A 17,210-nucleotide genomic window follows, 5' to 3' on the forward strand; every position below is an offset into this window, starting at 1 on the left:
GTGCCCCTTGGGGTTTATGCTATTAATAAGCCCCAGAGTTAGAGATGAGGCTGGTGGTATTTCTGTTCCTGGGAACACAGAATCAGTCCAGACCACCATTCCCAGGGATGCTAAAGACATCGTCATCTCTCACCATACCGTGGACTGTTTCCTGATTTTGTGACTGTCTGGCCCTGTATATTCATGGGTTCTGTCGATGGTAGCTGGGCTGGGACACTTCTCCCATTCAGCTCTTTTTTATTTTTTTATTTCTTTTTTTAAAAATTATTTTATTTGAAAAAACAGAATAAGAAAAAAAAGAAAACAGAAAAGGAATGCAAAACAAAATAAAGCATTATCATGTGCCCAGCAGAATATCACGGAGGTTCCAAAATATATAACAATTTACCAGATCAAGAAAGTATATCTGTATAGTATGTACGTAGAAGAAATTATATTTGTGAATGTCCATCTTTTTCTTTACTTCCTTGTAAATCGTTTTTGTTCTCTGCTGCACAACTTATGTACTTTATTCTTTCCCCCCCTTTCGTCCCCCACCCCCACTCCGAGGCAAGCTATAGTTAAGAAAAGATATGTTTATGTATACATATGTAGACACACACACACACATACCTCCCATACACACATCTTTTTTCTATCCCTGCTGACTCTTTCATTAATTTCTGCTCCATAACTTGTCTTGCTTTTACTTTGCCTCTCCAACCCAGGGATCCCTCCCTTGTCTTCTTCCATTTCCTTTTGCTTCCTCATTCCCCATCCTTTCTCTCTTATTTCTTTATAGGTTTTGGAGGGTCCTATACCCTTTATGATATATATTGTAGTATTACCTATTAAACCCATTCCCAATGTGAGTAGATTTTCAGAACTGCAAGCCCTCCTCCCCTCTCTAATGTCTCTGTGTCTATTCTTCCTCCATACCTCATTTGTATAACATGATTACCATTTTTATCTTAACTCTGCCAATCTTTCTTTTGAGTTATCCTATTTTTGATGAGCTTAACCAGGTGGTATAAATTTCCCATAATTTGTCCATGTTGATCTTAAAATTGATCTTTGATATTGGCTCTTTTCTGTTAAATTTTCTATTAAATTTGGGTTCGGTTCACAGAAAGTCCTGAAAATCTGCAAGTTTGCTGAATGTCCATTTTTTTTCTCATTTAAAGTTATAGATAATTTTACTGGATGTGATATATTTGTCCGCAGGCCTAGTTCCTTAGATTGTCAGGAGATACGATTCCAAGACTTGTGGTCTTTTATTATAGCTGCTGCTAAGTCTTATACAATTCTAATTATAGCTCCAATGTATTTGAGTTGGGGTTTTTTTCTTGTTTCTTGTCAATTTTTCTCTCTGACCTGGGGGTTTTGAAATTTGGCGGTAATATTCCTATGTGTTTTCCACAAAGGATTTCTTTGAGGTAGTGATTGGTGAATCTTCTCTATTTCTACTTTCTCTTCATGTTCTATCACTACAGAACAAGTTTCTTGGATTATTTCCTACATTGTTGTGTCAAGGTTCTCTTTTTGGTCACAACTTTCAGGCAGTCCAATCATCCTTACATCTTCTCTTCTTGATCTGTTCTCCAGATCTGTCATTTTTCTTATGAGATGTTTCACATTCTGTTCTATTTCCTCATTCTTTATAATCTGTTTTGTCATTTCTTGGTCTTTTATAGGTTCACTGGCTTCCCCTTGCCCGATTCTAATTTTCAAAGAGTTATTTTCTTCTTTAAGACTTTGTATCTCAATGTGGAATGTTGGAGGGGATGTGGGAAAACTGGGACATTGATACATTGTTGGTGGAATTATGAATACATCCAGCCATTCTGGAGAGCGATTTGGAACTACGCTCAAAAAGTTATTATGTGCATCCCCTTTGATCCATCAGTGTTACTATTGGATCTGTATCCCAAAGAGATTTTAAAGAAGGGAAAGGGACCTGTATGTGCAAGAATGTTTGTGGCAGCCCTGTTTGTAGTGGCCAGAAACTGGAAACTGAGTAGATGCCCATCAATTGGAGAATGGCTGGGTAGATTGTGGTATATGAAGGTCATGGAATATTATTGTTCTGTAAGAAATGACCAGCAGGATGATTTCAGAAAGGCCTGGAGAGACTCACACGAACTGATGCTGAGTGAAACGAGCAGGACCGGGAGGCAACAACAATACTATATGATGATCAATTCTGATGGACGTGGCCCTCTTCAGCAATGAGATGAACCAGATCAGTTCCAATGGAGCAGGAATGAACTGAACCAGCTAGACCCAGGGAAAGAACTCTGGGAGATGACTAGGAACCACTACCTAGAATTCCCAATCCCTCTATTTTTGTCCACCTGCACTTTTGATTTCCTTCACAGGCTAATTGTACAAGATTTCAGAGTCTGATTCTTTTTGTGCAGCAAACTAACTGTTAGGACATGTATACATATATTGTATTTAACTTATACTTCAACATATTTAACATGTATTGGTCAACCTGCCATCTGGGGGAGGGGGTGGGGGAAAGGAGGGGAAAAGTTAGAACAAAAGGTCTTGCAGTTGTCAGAGCTGAAAAATTACCCACACATATATCTTGTAAATAAAAGGCTATAATTAAAAAAAAAAAAAAAAAGATTTTGTATCTCCTTTTCTTGTTGAATAACTTTTTTTCATTATCTTATTTTTCTTGGATGGTTTTATTTATTTATTTTAGTTTTGCTTCAATATCTCTCATTCGATTTTAAAATTCTTTTTTGGTTCTGTAAATTCTCTCTGGGCAGGGAGCCATTTCACGTTAATCTTTGAGGTAGAAGTTTTTTATTAAAGGTTTTTATTTTCAAAACATATGCATGGATAATTTTTCACCGCTGACCCTTGCAAAACCTTGTGTTCCAATTTCCCCCCATTCCCCCATGCCCTCCCCTAGATGACAAGTAATCCAATATATGTTAAACATGGTCAAAAATATATGCTAAATTCAATATATACATATACATTTATACAATTATGTTGCTGCTGAAGAAAAATCAGATCAAAAAGGGAAAAACATGAAAAAGAAAATAAAATGCAAGCAAACAATAACAAAAAGAGTGAAAATACTATGTTGTGGTCCTAAGATCTCTTTGGAGATCTTAAAGGAAGGAAAGGGACCCACATGTGCCAAAATGTTTATGGCAGCCCTTTTTGTAGTGGCCAGAAACTGGCAACTGAGGGGACGCCCATCAGTTGGAGAACGGCTGAATAAATTATAATATATGAATGTTATAGAATATTACTGTTCTGTAAGAAATGACCCGCAGGAGAATTCCAGAAAAGCCTGGAGAGACATGAACTGATGCTGAGGGAAATGAGAAGAACTAGATCATTGGACATGGCAACAACAAGACTATATGATGATCAGTTGTGACGGACGTGGCTCTCTTCAACAGAACTGAGGCCAGTTCCAATGATCTTGTGATAAAAAGAGCCATCAACACCCAGAGAGAGAACTGTGGGAACTGAGTGGGGATCACAATGTAGTTTTTCACTTTTTGTTGTTGTTCCCTTGCATTTTGTTTTCTTTCTCATTTACTTTCTCTTTTTTTGATCTGATTTCTCTTGTACAGCAAGAGAATTGTATGAATATGTTTGTACATATTGGATTTAACATATATTTTAAGTTGTTTAACATATATTAATTGCTGGCCATCTACAGGAGGGGGTGGGGGGAAGGAGGGGAAAGTCTGAAACACAAGGCTATGCAAGGATCAATGTTGAAAAATTATCTGTGCATATGTTTTGAAAATAAAAAACTTTATTAAAAAAAAAAAAAGATCTCTTTGGGATACAGATCCAGTAGAGACACTGCTGGATCAAAAGGTGTGCACAGTTTGATAGCCCTTTGGGCATAGTTCCCAATTGTTCTCCAGAATGGTTGGGTCAGTTTACAACTCCACCAACAAAGCATCAGTGTCCCAGTTTTCCCACGTCCCCTCCCACATTCGTCATTCTCTTTCCCTGTCATTCTGACGGTGTGAGGTGGTAGCTCAGAGTTGTCTTAATTTGCATTTCTCTCATGAATAGTGATTTAGAGCCCCGAGTTTTTTGTTTGTTTGTTTGTTTGTTTTTACTTTAGTGTCCTCGTCAAGCTTCCCTTCAGTTCTCCCCACTCTGAGCAGGAACCCCAAACCTGCCCTCCTGCAAATGCCAGCAGCCAGCAGTGCCCCTGGCCCCCTGCCTCTACCCTCACCTGGGGCTGGGTCCTTCTCGCCTCTGCAGCACAGCTAGGCCCGAGTTCCTAATCCTGGGAGGTTCCCTCGGCTCCGGGACTCTAACCCCGACTCCACAAAGAGCACAGGAGGTGAAAGTCTCCTTTGTTCCTGCTGAGACTCCAGCCAAGCTCGACTAGCCCCAGGGGTCCCCGCTTGGTGTTTGTGTGGAGCTAGCCTGGAGGTGTTTGCACTTCACAGGGATTAAACCCAGCCCCTGCTCTTTCTCCAAATTCGCTGGAGCTGTGCTTGGAGGCCCCGGGCTGAACAAACCTTGATGTTTCCCCTGAGGCACAAATTTGTTCTATGGGGGATCGGGAGAGCTTGAAATTTACCAACCTAATCCGCCATCTTCCCATCATTCATTCATTCATTTATTTTTTTCCCCCTGAGGCAATTGGAGTCAATTGATTTGCTGGGAAGCCTTAAGTATCTGAGGTCACATTGGAAGTCAGGTCCTCCTGATTTCAGGGCTGGTGCTCTATCCTCTATAGCGCCCCCTAGCTGCCCCCCAGCTCTTTTTTAAAAAAGGAATTTAAACCATAACTTCAATATTAAACATTAAGACAACTGGTTAGAAATGGGGATTTGGGGGCAACTCTTTCCACCAATTGACGTTAGCACCCAGAATGGTGTGGCAATTTGGGGTCACCCGGGAGGCTTCCACCCAGCTTCATGGCCATTTCTCGTGTTTCCCTCTTGTCTCACAGGGTGAGACCTGGGTCCGGTGCAGCTTTTTCCGCTTTGTGTGACTCCCTAAAACTCTCGCCGGGTTGCACTCTTGCCTTCCTTCACATTACCGTACCCCCTAGTCCATTCAAGCCAGCCCCCCCACCGTTGCTTCCAGAGTTGGGGCTGGGGTTATTGTCCTTCATTTCCCAGGAGGCTGCGTGTGGCTAGGCCTGCCCATCACGTGAACATGGTCTGTTCCTTGGGCTACATGATGCCGGAGCAAGGAAAGGGTGGGGAACAGGGAGGAAGCACCTTTTATTACAGAAGAAGGAAGAGGGAGAGGGAGGGAGGACTGTGGGCGGACTCCAGCACTGCACCTCTTCCTCCGCGGTTCCTTCCTCAGATAGAGGGGATCGTTAGCTATGGGGTGCCGCAGCACACAGGGCACCGGGGTCAGGAAGGCTTGAGCTCCGACTCTTACTAGCTGTGTGACCCTGAGAAAGTCACCTAACCCCCGTTTCCCTCAGTTCCTTCAGCCGCAACATGGAGCTCATAAGAGCATTGACTTTCCAGGTTTGGTGTGAGGATCAAATGAGATCGAATTTGTCAAGTGCTCGGCACGTTGCCTGGCACAGAATGGGCACTATGTAAGCGATATTATGGTCAATCCCTGGGGGCTCTGCTGATGTTTCTCTGGATTTCTCGTGTGCAACATGTCTGACTGCATTTTAGTACATTCTTACACCTCCATTGAGCTGTTCCCCAATTGGGGGCGGGGGGAGCCACCACTTCCATGTAAACAACGCGTCTTCTCTGTCTTTCAGTTCCTTGACATGGGATCAGAGTGGCCAGTTTAGTCACTTAGGATACCTGCCAAGGAGACCCGTCCCCAAGCTCAGTCTTCCCTTAGGCCCTCCAACTTTCCCCAGGCCCGGTCTTCTTCCTCTTAGCCACTTTGGCCTTGGCATGGGCTGAAGCCTGAGTGCTTTTAATTTGCTTTGCCCTCCTAGGAGACATTCAGAGGCAATTTGGGGACCATTTCCCCCCATTCCAGGGTCTCTCGGTTTTTTGCTATTTCCACCATTTTTTTCAGGCGGAAGCTTTTCTTTCAGGGGTCACAGACATCCCTGGTGCTTTCCCATGTCCTCTAGCCCATTATGGTTAAGAATTTTCCCCCTAGACAAGAGGGTTGGGAAACCTGAGGATCTCATCTCATTCTTCAATATTTTAAAAGAGTGTGTAACCTTTTCAGATCTAGGTCCTGCTCCCGTTTCGAGCTTACTGTGCTATAGACATAGGTCTAATCTCAATCTAACTTCATCTCAATAGTTCCGGTCGAGTTCCAGAAAGGCAACGAGACCCCTGGGTTCCGGGACTGTCACTGCCCCCGACTGGCCGAAGGCTCTCTGCCACAGTACTCCTCGGGGCCTTGGGCAACTTTCGGTGAGTGAGCCATAGAGAAGGCTTTGAAGCGGTTTTGAAAGAGGGGGCAGCCTTACCTGGGGGTTCCCTAGACCAGTGACATCATGGGACCAAGCCTAAGTGTCTCCAGTCAAGAGCCAGTCTATGGCAGCTCTGGGAAGAACCAGGGGTAAATTGTCACTGTGAGCATTGGCCCGTCAGAAACAGGCGATCCAGGGCTTGATTTACTGTATTACTGACTAGCAAGACTTCAGAAAGGCTTCCTAAGACAGATCCACTTAGGAGGCTGTGCTCGTGGATTGTTTTTCCCCAATGAGGCCGGTTGTTGAACATTTACTAGCAAACACCTTTACTACTTTTAATAAAGATAGGTTGCTGTCCCTTGTTCTTGTAGCGGACCAAAATGATATCGCCATGTTAGGGTTGAGTCCCAGAGTGTCCGACCGTGGCCGGGCAGAACAACAGGAGCCGGGGATGCTCCACCACAGCTTGGACACAAAGGGTCCCTCTGAACATTCGGGGGCTTCTCTAACTTTACACATCTCATATTTCTTCAGATCTAATTCAATTCTGTTTTGCTCACAGAGCCCAGCACCTTCTCTGGTGAGGGCACGCCAGGCTGGGAGGTCATACCCACTGTCTCCTATGTTGTAAAATCACTTAAGAGAGACCTTGAGAGGGCCCTTGTTCCACTTTTTCTGACCACCTTGAGGACGCTTGGACCATGAGATTGACACACACGTAGCCAGAGCTGGCTCAGTGTTTGAGGCTCCGAAGGAAAGTATGGGAGAAGAGAGGGATTAAACAAATAGAAAGATACATAGATGGATGGACAGATGTGGTAGCCAGAGAGAGAAATAGATAGACAAATATAGTAGATGGACAGATAGGTAAATGGATAGATAGATAGTAGATAGACAGATATGGTAGACAGAGAGCTAAATCAATAGACAGATATGGTAGATGGACAGATAGATAAATGGATAAACATGGTAGAGAGATACATAGATATAGACAAAGAAATGGATAAACAGATATGGAAGACAGGCAGAAAGACAGATGTTAGCTATAGACGTATGGGTACATCGAGGTTGCTAGAAGTGAGATACAGGCAGTATATAGACAGACACACAGACAGATGTAAAATCGAGAGAGGAAGTTGACATAAAGAGGTCAAATGAGCAGCAAAATAGAAGAGAGAGGTGGAAAGAGAAAGGGAAGAGAGACTGTTTCCATTCTGGGCTAAAAGGGTGACTCACTGGAATAGAAGACGGATGATGGTTGGACCTCAACCACAGGGTGACATTATGAGTTCATGAATGATTGTTTTGGACTTTGTGGGAAAGAGAGATTCTGCGATATTGGGAGGGGGCCCGCTGGCGACTGGGAGTTCATTTTCCTGTTGATGGCAAAGGTTTGGGGAGGAGAATTGTATTGATTGCTTACAGCTGTGAGTCCTTTCTGGGTTTCCGCATGGTCTCTAGGCTCCCATAAGTCTTTTGAGGCCAATTCTGCAATGCAATAACCGAATCGTTACTTTGAAATAAGCCTAGAAGACCCTGTTGCCCATATTTGCAGATACCTCGCCATATGCTTTCCCAGAATCATCTCCGGCTGGGGCCAGTACGAGCCAAAGACCTTTGAAGTCATCGCCAGGACCACCCGGAGCCTTGGGTCACATGTAAGTTCAGGGGATTGAAGCAGATGGTCTTTAAGCTCCCATAATCCTAAGAGACTTTCCTCCTTTGGGCCCTTATTCCCTAAAAAGAGGGAGTTGGACTAAATGGGCTCTAAATTCCCACCTTCGCACTAAAGAAATAAGCAATTACTCCATATTGGCAGAGGGGAATTTATTTCAACACGACCACAATGTTTCAGAGGTCAGAAACTGTCCATGGGGAATGTAGAAATCAGCTTGAACATTCAGAAAAGATCTTCACACACACACATGCACCCTTGCTCACACACTCACTCAACACACACACGCACACACACACACACACACACGCACGCACACACACATGCACACACACACACACACACACACACCACTCATGACGATATCAAAAAGAGAAGTGGATGATTCCAAAGCACTTCCACATGGCAGCAGATTGCAGCGTGATGGCGTCGGTGGGAGTGGGTGCTGGCTCTTCCCTCTGGCTTTAAACATGGTACTTTTGGAGAAGCTCGCTCTGCCATGGCCTTTTCTTGTTAGGGAAAGTGCACGGGATCTTAATTTTGCGAAACTCCTCAATACATTTGTCCAGTTCCATAGCCATGCGTCTCCTCTCCTCGCTGACCTGGTCTCTATCCGATTCGTTATCCATTACTGTCTCTGGAACACTGGAATCCTCGCTATTCCATCTCTGGGTCAACTGTTTGACCTTCCTCACACGCTTGAAGGGCTGGCAATAATGAATAGATTCTGGCCTCGAGGGGCAGGGACCCTGCTCGGGCCAGACAAAAGGGACCAACAGCTGGGGCTCAGGTCTCCTAGGATCTTGAGAGGCCTGGTCCTCGACGGAGTCGATGTTAGCCAGACTGGCCACACAAGCCACGTCCCGATGACTCGGCTCGTGGATCGAAACCGTGAATCTGTGGGGCCCGGAAACAACTCCCACGCTCAGGTCATCCGCTGGGTGCGGCTTTGGCTCCCAAATGGTTTTGAACTTGGGTACCTCCTCTTTGCTGTCTCCTAGACAACAGGGTAGGGAAAGAGGGGAAGGAAAATAGAGGGAAAGGAAACAAACCGTTAGAAGCTGGGAGGAGACCACTCTGACCTTTTCACTTCTCCGCAGTCATGGAAGGAGTTACTTTGTGTAAGCCATTCACTTTTCCTAGCCTCAGTTTCTTAATCTATACAATGAGGGGGTTGGATCAGTCGGGATCTAAGATTCTTTTTCGCCCCAATGATCTCTAAAGGATGGCGGCCTAACATTAGAACCAAGAGAGAACTCACTTGGCTCGATCCTAACACGGGACAAGTGGACGGGAATCCTCAGCTCTACGACTTGCCTGATGAGCAGTCATACAACCTCTGCTCGTGGACCTCCAGTGAGCGGGAACCGAGCTCCTCCGTGGCCCGCTTCACTGGGAACAGATCAAATCGTTAAGACTTTTTGCCTTTTTATCGGCCTCTCCCAAATAGCCACCCTGTTTTCTCCCTTGGTTCTCTAGAGGCCAAACTCCACTGCAGCTCACGACAAATCAAATCATCCTCGAAATGCATGCCCAGATCATCTCCACCGATATCTACATTATCGGTTCCCTTAATCGACCCTCATACGTCATGATCTCAAAGACCCCCAAAGTGCTCCCCCTCTAGCAATGGCCATCCCAAAATGCTTCTGTCTAAGCCCATGACCTTCATCTCATCCTTCTGAAGCTTCTAAAGAGAAGGCTTCATACGCATCCTAAATGCTTATAGGTGAATGAGGGGGACTAGGATTCAAGAGGGAAGGAGGACGGTGATTTGGGGCCACTGAGTGCTGAGCTCTCTCTAAGTGAATGCAATGAATCACACCCCCATTCGATTTAGCCCAGTCCTTTATAGCCAGTCAAGCTCTCCGGGAAGGCTGAGCCTGCGCCACAACCCTCCCGGCACGGAATGAACTGCATGCACTTTCACCAAGCCCACCATCTCGGCCTTTACCCGTAGCACTAATGAGAGCTAGGGAGCATGGGGTCAAGCACCTCAGGGACGCCCACTAGCGATCTCATCTCAGAGCAAGGTTGGCCATTTCAAAGAGATGCGCTACTTGCCCGGCCCTCGCCCCCCTTCCCCAGATTAGCAGCTGAGCCCATTTCTCTATGTATCTGGTTTAGCCCCCGGGCTCCCACAAGGCAGATCGAGATCAGGAGTGAATGGCACAAACCAGAAGCCACATGGTACAACTTCCCCATCAATGGGACATATTTAAGTAGGGCAGTGAGGGGCCTCTTGGTGCTTGAGGATGTCTTCAGCTCGGTCCAGGTGGGGAGAAGCCTCGCCCCACGGCCATGTACATGTGCGACTGATGAAAAAATACACAGGCGGGTCAGAAGCTCAGAGTGATCGTCCTCAGGAGCCCTGCCCAAGCATTGGTGGGCACTGCCTCCCTACCCACCAGACCTTAGGGAATGGGCTTACTTGAAACTTTCTGCAGCTTGTTTTCAGGTGAACAGCTTGACACGGGGTCAGCACCTTGCTCTTCGACTGCCAAAGGGCTCCCTAAGAAAACAAAACATGCAGCTGCCCAAAGGCTCCGGCTTCCTGGCTCCTCCAGGTTTTACCCCCCCAAGGGCAAGCCCCCCCCCAGCGAATGACAGGAGATAGCCGGCCAAGCTTTTGGGTGAATGAGGGGGACCTAGGATTCAAGAGGGAAGGAGGGGGCCCTCCAGGGGGGGTTTGAGGTCTCTCTAAGTGAACGCAATTAGAAGCTATGAGCCGTGGGAGCATGAGCCAGGGAGAGCGCACAGCGGCCCCAGCCAGGGTCAGGGAGGACCGGAGCTCAGCCACCCAGAGGCAGCCCAGGGACCCAGTGATCCACTCTCCAGCCAGCCTGCCTTAAGCCCGGGGAAATCCCCTCCCACACCCTAATCGGACATAACCTTTGGGAGTTCCTGACCAGATTTCTGCCATGCCGTGCCTGCTTTGGGAGAGAGACAGAGACAGAAACAAAGACGAGACAGAGGGACAGAGCTAGAGACACAGAGACACACAGAGGGAAAGAGAGACAGAGAGAAACAGACAAGAGAGACACTGACAGAGACAGATGAGACAGAAGAACAGAGAAGGAAACAGACTTATTATAAGTTCTAATCACTACTTAGGATCAAGTAGAAAGTTCTCCATTTTGCCTCAGAAGTCCTTTCCAACCTGGCCCAACTCCCCCCGCCCCATTCCAGCCTGGTCTTACCTCCCTCCAGGCACTACAATCCAGTCAAACTGACCTCCCTGATGATCCTTACATACAACACTATGTCTTCTACCTCGGGACCTTTGAACTGGCTTTTCTCTGGGCTAGGAATCCTAGCCCTCCTTCCTCTTCCTTTATGTAACCCTGTTTCCCGACTAGCGCTTCAAATGTTTAAAAAAAGAACAGAATGAAGGTATCTCTTTTTTCTGGATCTCTTTTGTTCTCCATCATTTTATTTCCCAGAGAACCATTTCCAGGAAGGAAGGAAGGAAGGGAGGGTGGGAGGAAGGAGGGAAGGAAGGGAAAAAGGGAAGGAAGAAAGGAAGGAGGGAAGGAAGGCGGAAGGAAGGAGGGAGGGAGGGAGGAGGAAGGAAGGAAGGAAGGAAGGAAGGAAGGAAGGAAGGAAGAAGAAGGAAGGAAGAAGGGAAGGAAGAAAGAAGGGAAGGAAGAAGGAAGGAAGGAAAGAGGGAAGGAAGAAAGGAAGGAAGGAAGGGAGGGAGGGAGGGAGGGAGGGAGGAAGGAGGAAGGAAGGGAGGAAGGAGGGAAGGAAGGAAGGAAGAAGGGAAGGAGGAGGAAGGAAGGAAGGAAGGAAGGAAGGAAGGAAGGAAGAAGGAGGGAGGAAGGAAGGAAGGAAGGAAGGAAGGAAGGAAGGAAGGAAGGGAGGGAGGGAGGAAGGAAGGAAGAAGGGAAGGAAGGGAAAGAGGGAAGGAAGAAAGGAAGGAAGGAAGGAAGGAAGGAAGGAAGGGAGGGAGGAAGGAGGGAAGGAAGGGAAAAAGGGAAGGGAAGAAAGGAAGGAGGGAAGGAAGGCGGGAAGGAAGGGAGGAGGGAGGGAGGGAGGAAGGGAAGGAAGGAAGGAAGGAAGGAAGGAAGGGAAGGAAGGAAGGAAAGAAGGGAAGGAAGGAAGGAAGGAAGAAAGAAGGGAAGGAAGAAGGGAAGGAAGGGAAGAGGGAAGGAAGAAAGGAAGGAAGGAAGGGAGGGAGGGAGGGAGGAGGAAGGAGGAAGGAAGGGAGGAAGGAGGGAAGGAAGGAAGGAAGAAGGAAGGAGGGAGGAAGGGAAGGAAGGGAAGGAAGGAAGGAAGGAAGAAGGGAAGGAAGAAGGAAGGAAGAAAGAAGGGAAGGAAGAAAGAAGGGAAGGAAGGGAAAGAGGGAAGGAAGAAAGGAAGGAAGGAAGGGAGGGAGGGAGGGAGGAGGGAAGGAAGGGAGGAAGGAAGGGAGGGAAGGAGGGAAGGAAGGGAAGGAAGAAGGGAAGGAAGGGAAGGGAAGGAAGGGAAAGGAGGGAAGGAGGGAAGGAGGAAGGAAGGCGGGAAGGAAGGAAGGAGGAAGGAAGGAAGGAAGGAAGGGAGGGAGGAAGGAAGAAGGGAAGGAAGGGAAAGAGGGAAGGAAGAAAGGAAGGAAGGAGGAAGGAAGGAAGGAAGGAAGGAAGGGAGGGAGGGAGGGAGGGAGGAAGGAGGGAAGGAAGGAAAGAGGGAAGGAAGAAAGGAAGGAGGGAAGGAAGGCGGGAAGGAAGGGAAAGAGGGAAGGAGGGAAGGAGGGAAGGAAGGGGAAGGAAGGAAGGAAGGAAGGAAGGAAGGAAGGAAGGGGAAGGGAGGGAGGAAGGAAGGAAGAAGGGAAGGAAGGGAAAAGAGGGAAGGAAGAAAGGAAGGAAGGAAGGAAGGAAGAAAGAAGGGAGGAGAAGGAGGGAAGGAAGGAAAGAGGAAGGAAGAAAGGAAGAGGGAAGAAGGGAAGAAGAAGGAAGGAAGGAAAAGGAAAAGAAGGAAGGAAGGAAGAAAAGAAGGAAGAAGAAGGAAGAGGGAAAGAGGAAGGAAGAAAGGAAGGAGGGAAGGAAAGAAAGGGAAGGAAGGGAGAAGGGAGGGAGAAGGAGGGAAGGAAGGAAAGGAGGGAGGGAAGGAAGGAAGGAAGGAAGGGAAGGAAAAGGAAGGGAGGGAGAGGAAGAAGGAAGGAAGAAGGAAGGAAGGGAAGGAAGGAAGGAGAAGGAAGAAGAAGGGAAGGAAGGGAAAGGGGAAGGAAGGAAAGGAAGGAAAATGAAGGAAAAGGAAGCAAGGAAGGAAAAAAGAGGGATTGGGGTTTGGGGGGAAGAAGGAAAGAAGGAAAAGCAGGAGCCATTGGCTAAGAGTTAGGGAGGGAAGAGGGGGCCCTTGAAGGAAAAGCCGCCTAGGAAGCCGGAAAGTCATTTATGGAAGGGAAGGGGAAACGAGCCGGCTTAGGCCCCAAGCAAGGGCTGGAGGGAAGAGCAAAGGGAAGGAAACAAGGAGTGGAGGGAAGCCAGAAGGAAGGAAGCAAGGGAAGGAAGAGCACTGGGGGAGGAGAAGGAGAGACTGAAGGGGGGCCCAGTCTTGGGAAGGAAGGGAGAGGGAAGGAAGAAAGGAAGGAGGGAAGAAAGGAAGGAGGAAGGAAGGGAAGGGAAGAGAAAGGAGAAGGGAAGAGGGAAAGGGAAGGGAAGGGAAAAGGAAGGGAAGGGAGGAAGGAGGAAGGTCCAGCAAACTGGAGGCATCAACAGTGTATCCCGGTCCCTCGACTTTCAGCCCCCTAGAGAACAAAGATGCACTTTGTCCTTTCTGGGTGGAGAGGCAGCCAATTACAATCCCACCAGCACGCAGCCTTTATTTGTTGCTCTTTCCACAGACTCTGTTCTAGTTATGATATCGCTTGTCTTCCTGGCTGCTTCTGCTCCCTCCCTCTGCAGGAATCCACAGCCGCCTCCAGGAGGTTTGCTGCACTCTTCCTGTTCATTCTTTATTGTAGCCCCACAGCTGTCCGTGAATTGGAGCTCGGCTCTTTTAGCCGCCTCTCACCCAGCAGGCTGCTGTGATGTCTCTGCCATACTTGCTATCACAAGGCAGAACTGAACAGTTTCCTCGTGCGTGGAGTTCTACGCCCAGATGGGATATCTGAGTCCAAGGGCATGGACACCGAGATGTCACTGGTGCGCTTGGGGCATTGTAATGGGAGAGACCTTGGAGAAGTCCTCCTTTCTGGGCTGCCTCAGTTCTCTTGGCTCTCTTATGAAGCAGCAGTCTGCTCGCGTGCTTTCCCTCTGGAGAGTGGCCTTCAGAACCCCCCGAGGAGAATCTGGATTCTCTCAAAAAGAAGTCTGGGCACTATCTGAGACTCGAGCTCTCGTGCGGCCCGTCTGCGTCGGGATCCTCTTGGGGGAACCAGTTTCTAGGGCCCTTCAAGGAGGAGTAGGAAGAATGATCCGTGCAGTTCCCGTTTTCAGAGGGGCGAAGCCGAGGGTTTTGTCTCAATCTAACGGCCCTGTCTGAGGGACATTGCGCAGCATCAGCAACACAAACACAGGAAGGGACAGCCTCCCTGAAGCCAGCAGCCGGAGGGGCTGTTTCCCAGGCCGGGAAGTCATTAGCCAGGCCAGGAGCAGAAAAGAAAGCGATAATCAGCCAGCCATCTACTGGACCGTTCTGTCTCTGTGTCTCTCTATCTGTGTGTGTGTGTGTCCGCCTTTGTCTCCGTCTCTCTGAGCTCCCCATCTGTCTCTCTCTAATAGTTCTGTCTCTGTCTCTTTCTCTGTCTTCCTATCTCTTTGTCTGTCTCTTTCTCCCTCTGTCTCTGTATCCTGTGTGTCCCCCACTCTTTCTGCCCTGTCTTATCTGTCCGTGTCCTCCTTCACCCACCTGTCCCTTGGGGCCAACCTTTCCACTGCCCGTGGGCTCTCCGGGCGCCCTAGGGACCCCGGGACTTACGAGTCCAGAGCGGCTGGGGACGGCGGTGGGAGGGGAGGCGGGGCCGGGGAGCCGCCACTTTTGGGTGGGAGCCCCGGTTGCCCGGCAGCCGGTCCGTGCGTCACTGCCGACTGCCATGGAGCCCGAGAATGTAAACAGGAAAGGCCCGTCTGCGCCCGGGCCGTGACCCTCCCCTCTGGCCCGCATGTGTCCCAGGCAGCCAGATGTCCCTCGATCTTCTGACCTTCGGCCAGATGTTTTCTTACTCAAAACAAGCCAGCGACCAAGGCGACGGCCCCCACCGGGCGGGCCCTCGGGCGCCTGGATCGGCCTCCTCCATAATCCCCGGGAGCTTCTCAGGCCTCCACCGCCCGAGCCGGCCCAGAGGCCGCGACCCCAGGGAGAAGAGCGGCCCCCGGGGCCCCACGGCCCCTCCGCCCTGGCCAGCGACCGCAGGGAGGGGGATGAGGGCTGCAACGGAGCCGGCTCCGAGGCCTCGCCTGGAGGGTCCCGCGGATTGGGGTCCAGGGATGGGGCTGCCCAAGGGCGGCCCGGCCTGTCACAGGGAGGGGAGAAAACGGAGCCGGGGACAGACTTCCTGGGGGAAGGGGGCACTCCCGCCCACTTCCTGTCCCTCAGAACCGCGGCCGGTCCAGGACCCTGGAGAGCTTCCCGGGGGGACCCAAGGCTAGGCCGGCGCTCCTCTGGCCTTTCGCAAAGGGCAGCATGGGAAGAGAGGGAGTCCCCCAAGTCCCCAGATGCGGAGAAGACAAAGAACACCGGGAAGACAGAGGGGCCCCAAGCTCCCGAATGCTTGTATGGGCCCGCTCTGGGCTCTCGGGCAGGCTAAACATTCACTCTGAGGCCTCGCTGGGAAGCCCCAGGACTGCCCAGAAACCTCGGCACACCGTTCAAGGCCTAAGGCTTCAGTGCTTGCTTATCTGCACACCACAACAGACGTCATGGACAGGCCACTGAGCAGCGATGTTCTTTCTGACCCGGGGGGCCCAGAAATGGGCCCAAGCAACCAGAGCGAAGGAGCAGGGCGGCTGCCTCCTGGGCCCAGAAGCTCTGTCTACCCCAGACATGCCCAATAAGCCGCCACTTCCCTCCATCCTGGAAAATCAGGACACGGGGGGCGGGGGCGGGATCACAGACAGGCTCCCCAAAAGCTTTCAAACGGGCCCAAAAGATCGGGGGGGGGGCAAGCCCTAGGTTCTTTAAGACAATAGCCGACACTCCTCGGGCCCAGGGGAGATCCCGGAAACATGGACAACGGAGGGACTTCTCCTCCGCCCATTGCGAACCCTGGGGAGGCACTCACGGCCACACTCCTCGGCTCCCCTTCCAGGCCAAAAGTCATAGCTGACGGCAAAGAAAACAAATCCCAAAGGCCAAGGGGGACAGCAGGAAGCTCGCACTGAATGCCAAGGTCAGCCCATTCACCAGACACAGATCTCCTAGCAGGGACAGAGACACAAAAAGAGAGATACACAGAGAGAGAGAGACAGAGAGACACACACGAAAGGATATAGAAACACAAGCACAGAGAGACAGAGAGAGAGACAAAAGGACAGAGAATCGTACAGACAGAGAGACAGAGAGATAGAGACAAAGGGACATAGAATCATAGAGACAGAGAGATAGAGAAATAGAGACAAAGGGACATAGAATCATAGAGAAAGAATGATAGAGAGAAAGGGACATAGAATCACTGAGACAGAGAGACAGAGACAAAGAGACAAAGGGACATAGAGTCATAGAGAAAGAGAGATAGAGACAAAGGGCCATAGAATCATAGACACAGAGAGATAGAGAAATAGAGACAAAGGGACATAGAATCATAGAGACAGAGAGATAGAGACAAAGGGACATAGAATCATAGAGATAGAGAGATAGAGACAAAGGGACATAGAATCATAGAGACAGAGAGATAGAGACAAAGGGACATAGAATCACAGAGAAAGAGAGATAGAGACAAAGGGACATAGAATTATAGAGACAGGGAGATAGAGACAAAGGGACATAGAATCATAGAGACAGAGAGAAAGAGAGAAAGGGACACAGAATCATAGAAAAAGAGAGACAGAGAGACAGAGACAAAGGTACATAGAATCATGGAGACAAACAGATAGAGACATTGAGACAAAGGGACATAGAATCATAGAGAAAGAGAGATAGAGACAAAGGGACATAGAATCATAGAGACAGAGAGACAGAGAGAAAGAGAGAAAGGGACATAGAATCATAGAGAAAGAATGATAGAGAGAAAGGGACATAGAATCACTGAGACAGAGACAAAGACATAGAGACAAA

At 48.9% G+C, this 17,210-nt stretch overlaps 1 protein-coding gene across 7 annotated transcripts in view; it reads right to left on the reverse strand.

Annotated features, from left to right (window-relative positions):
- Positions 1–8,155: 8,155 nt before the first annotated feature.
- The window catches only part of LOC100934822 (BTB/POZ domain-containing protein KCTD12-like), a 36,471-nt gene continuing 27,416 nt past the window's right edge, over positions 8,156–17,210 (reverse strand). For 4 of the 7 annotated variants that reach the window (XM_031944331.1, XM_031944329.1, XM_031944328.1 and 1 more), the window contains 3 exons: positions 10,450–10,530; positions 10,196–10,333; positions 8,156–9,015 (listed from right to left, as the gene is read on the reverse strand). In XM_031944331.1, coding sequence (XP_031800191.1) covers positions 8,483–9,015; positions 10,196–10,333; positions 10,450–10,530 — 752 coding nt within the window. In that variant the 3' untranslated portion in view covers positions 8,156–8,482. Of the gene's footprint in view, positions 9,016–9,279; positions 9,411–10,195; positions 10,334–10,449; positions 10,531–10,910; positions 11,025–17,210 lie in introns of those variants that run through there. The other 3 variants (XM_031944334.1, XM_031944333.1, XM_031944332.1) reach the window with 3 other exon arrangements.

The sequence above is a fragment of the Sarcophilus harrisii genome, chromosome X, assembly GCF_902635505.1.
Source record: "Sarcophilus harrisii chromosome X, mSarHar1.11, whole genome shotgun sequence".
In the NCBI taxonomy this organism is placed as follows: Eukaryota; Metazoa; Chordata; class Mammalia; order Dasyuromorphia; family Dasyuridae; genus Sarcophilus; species Sarcophilus harrisii.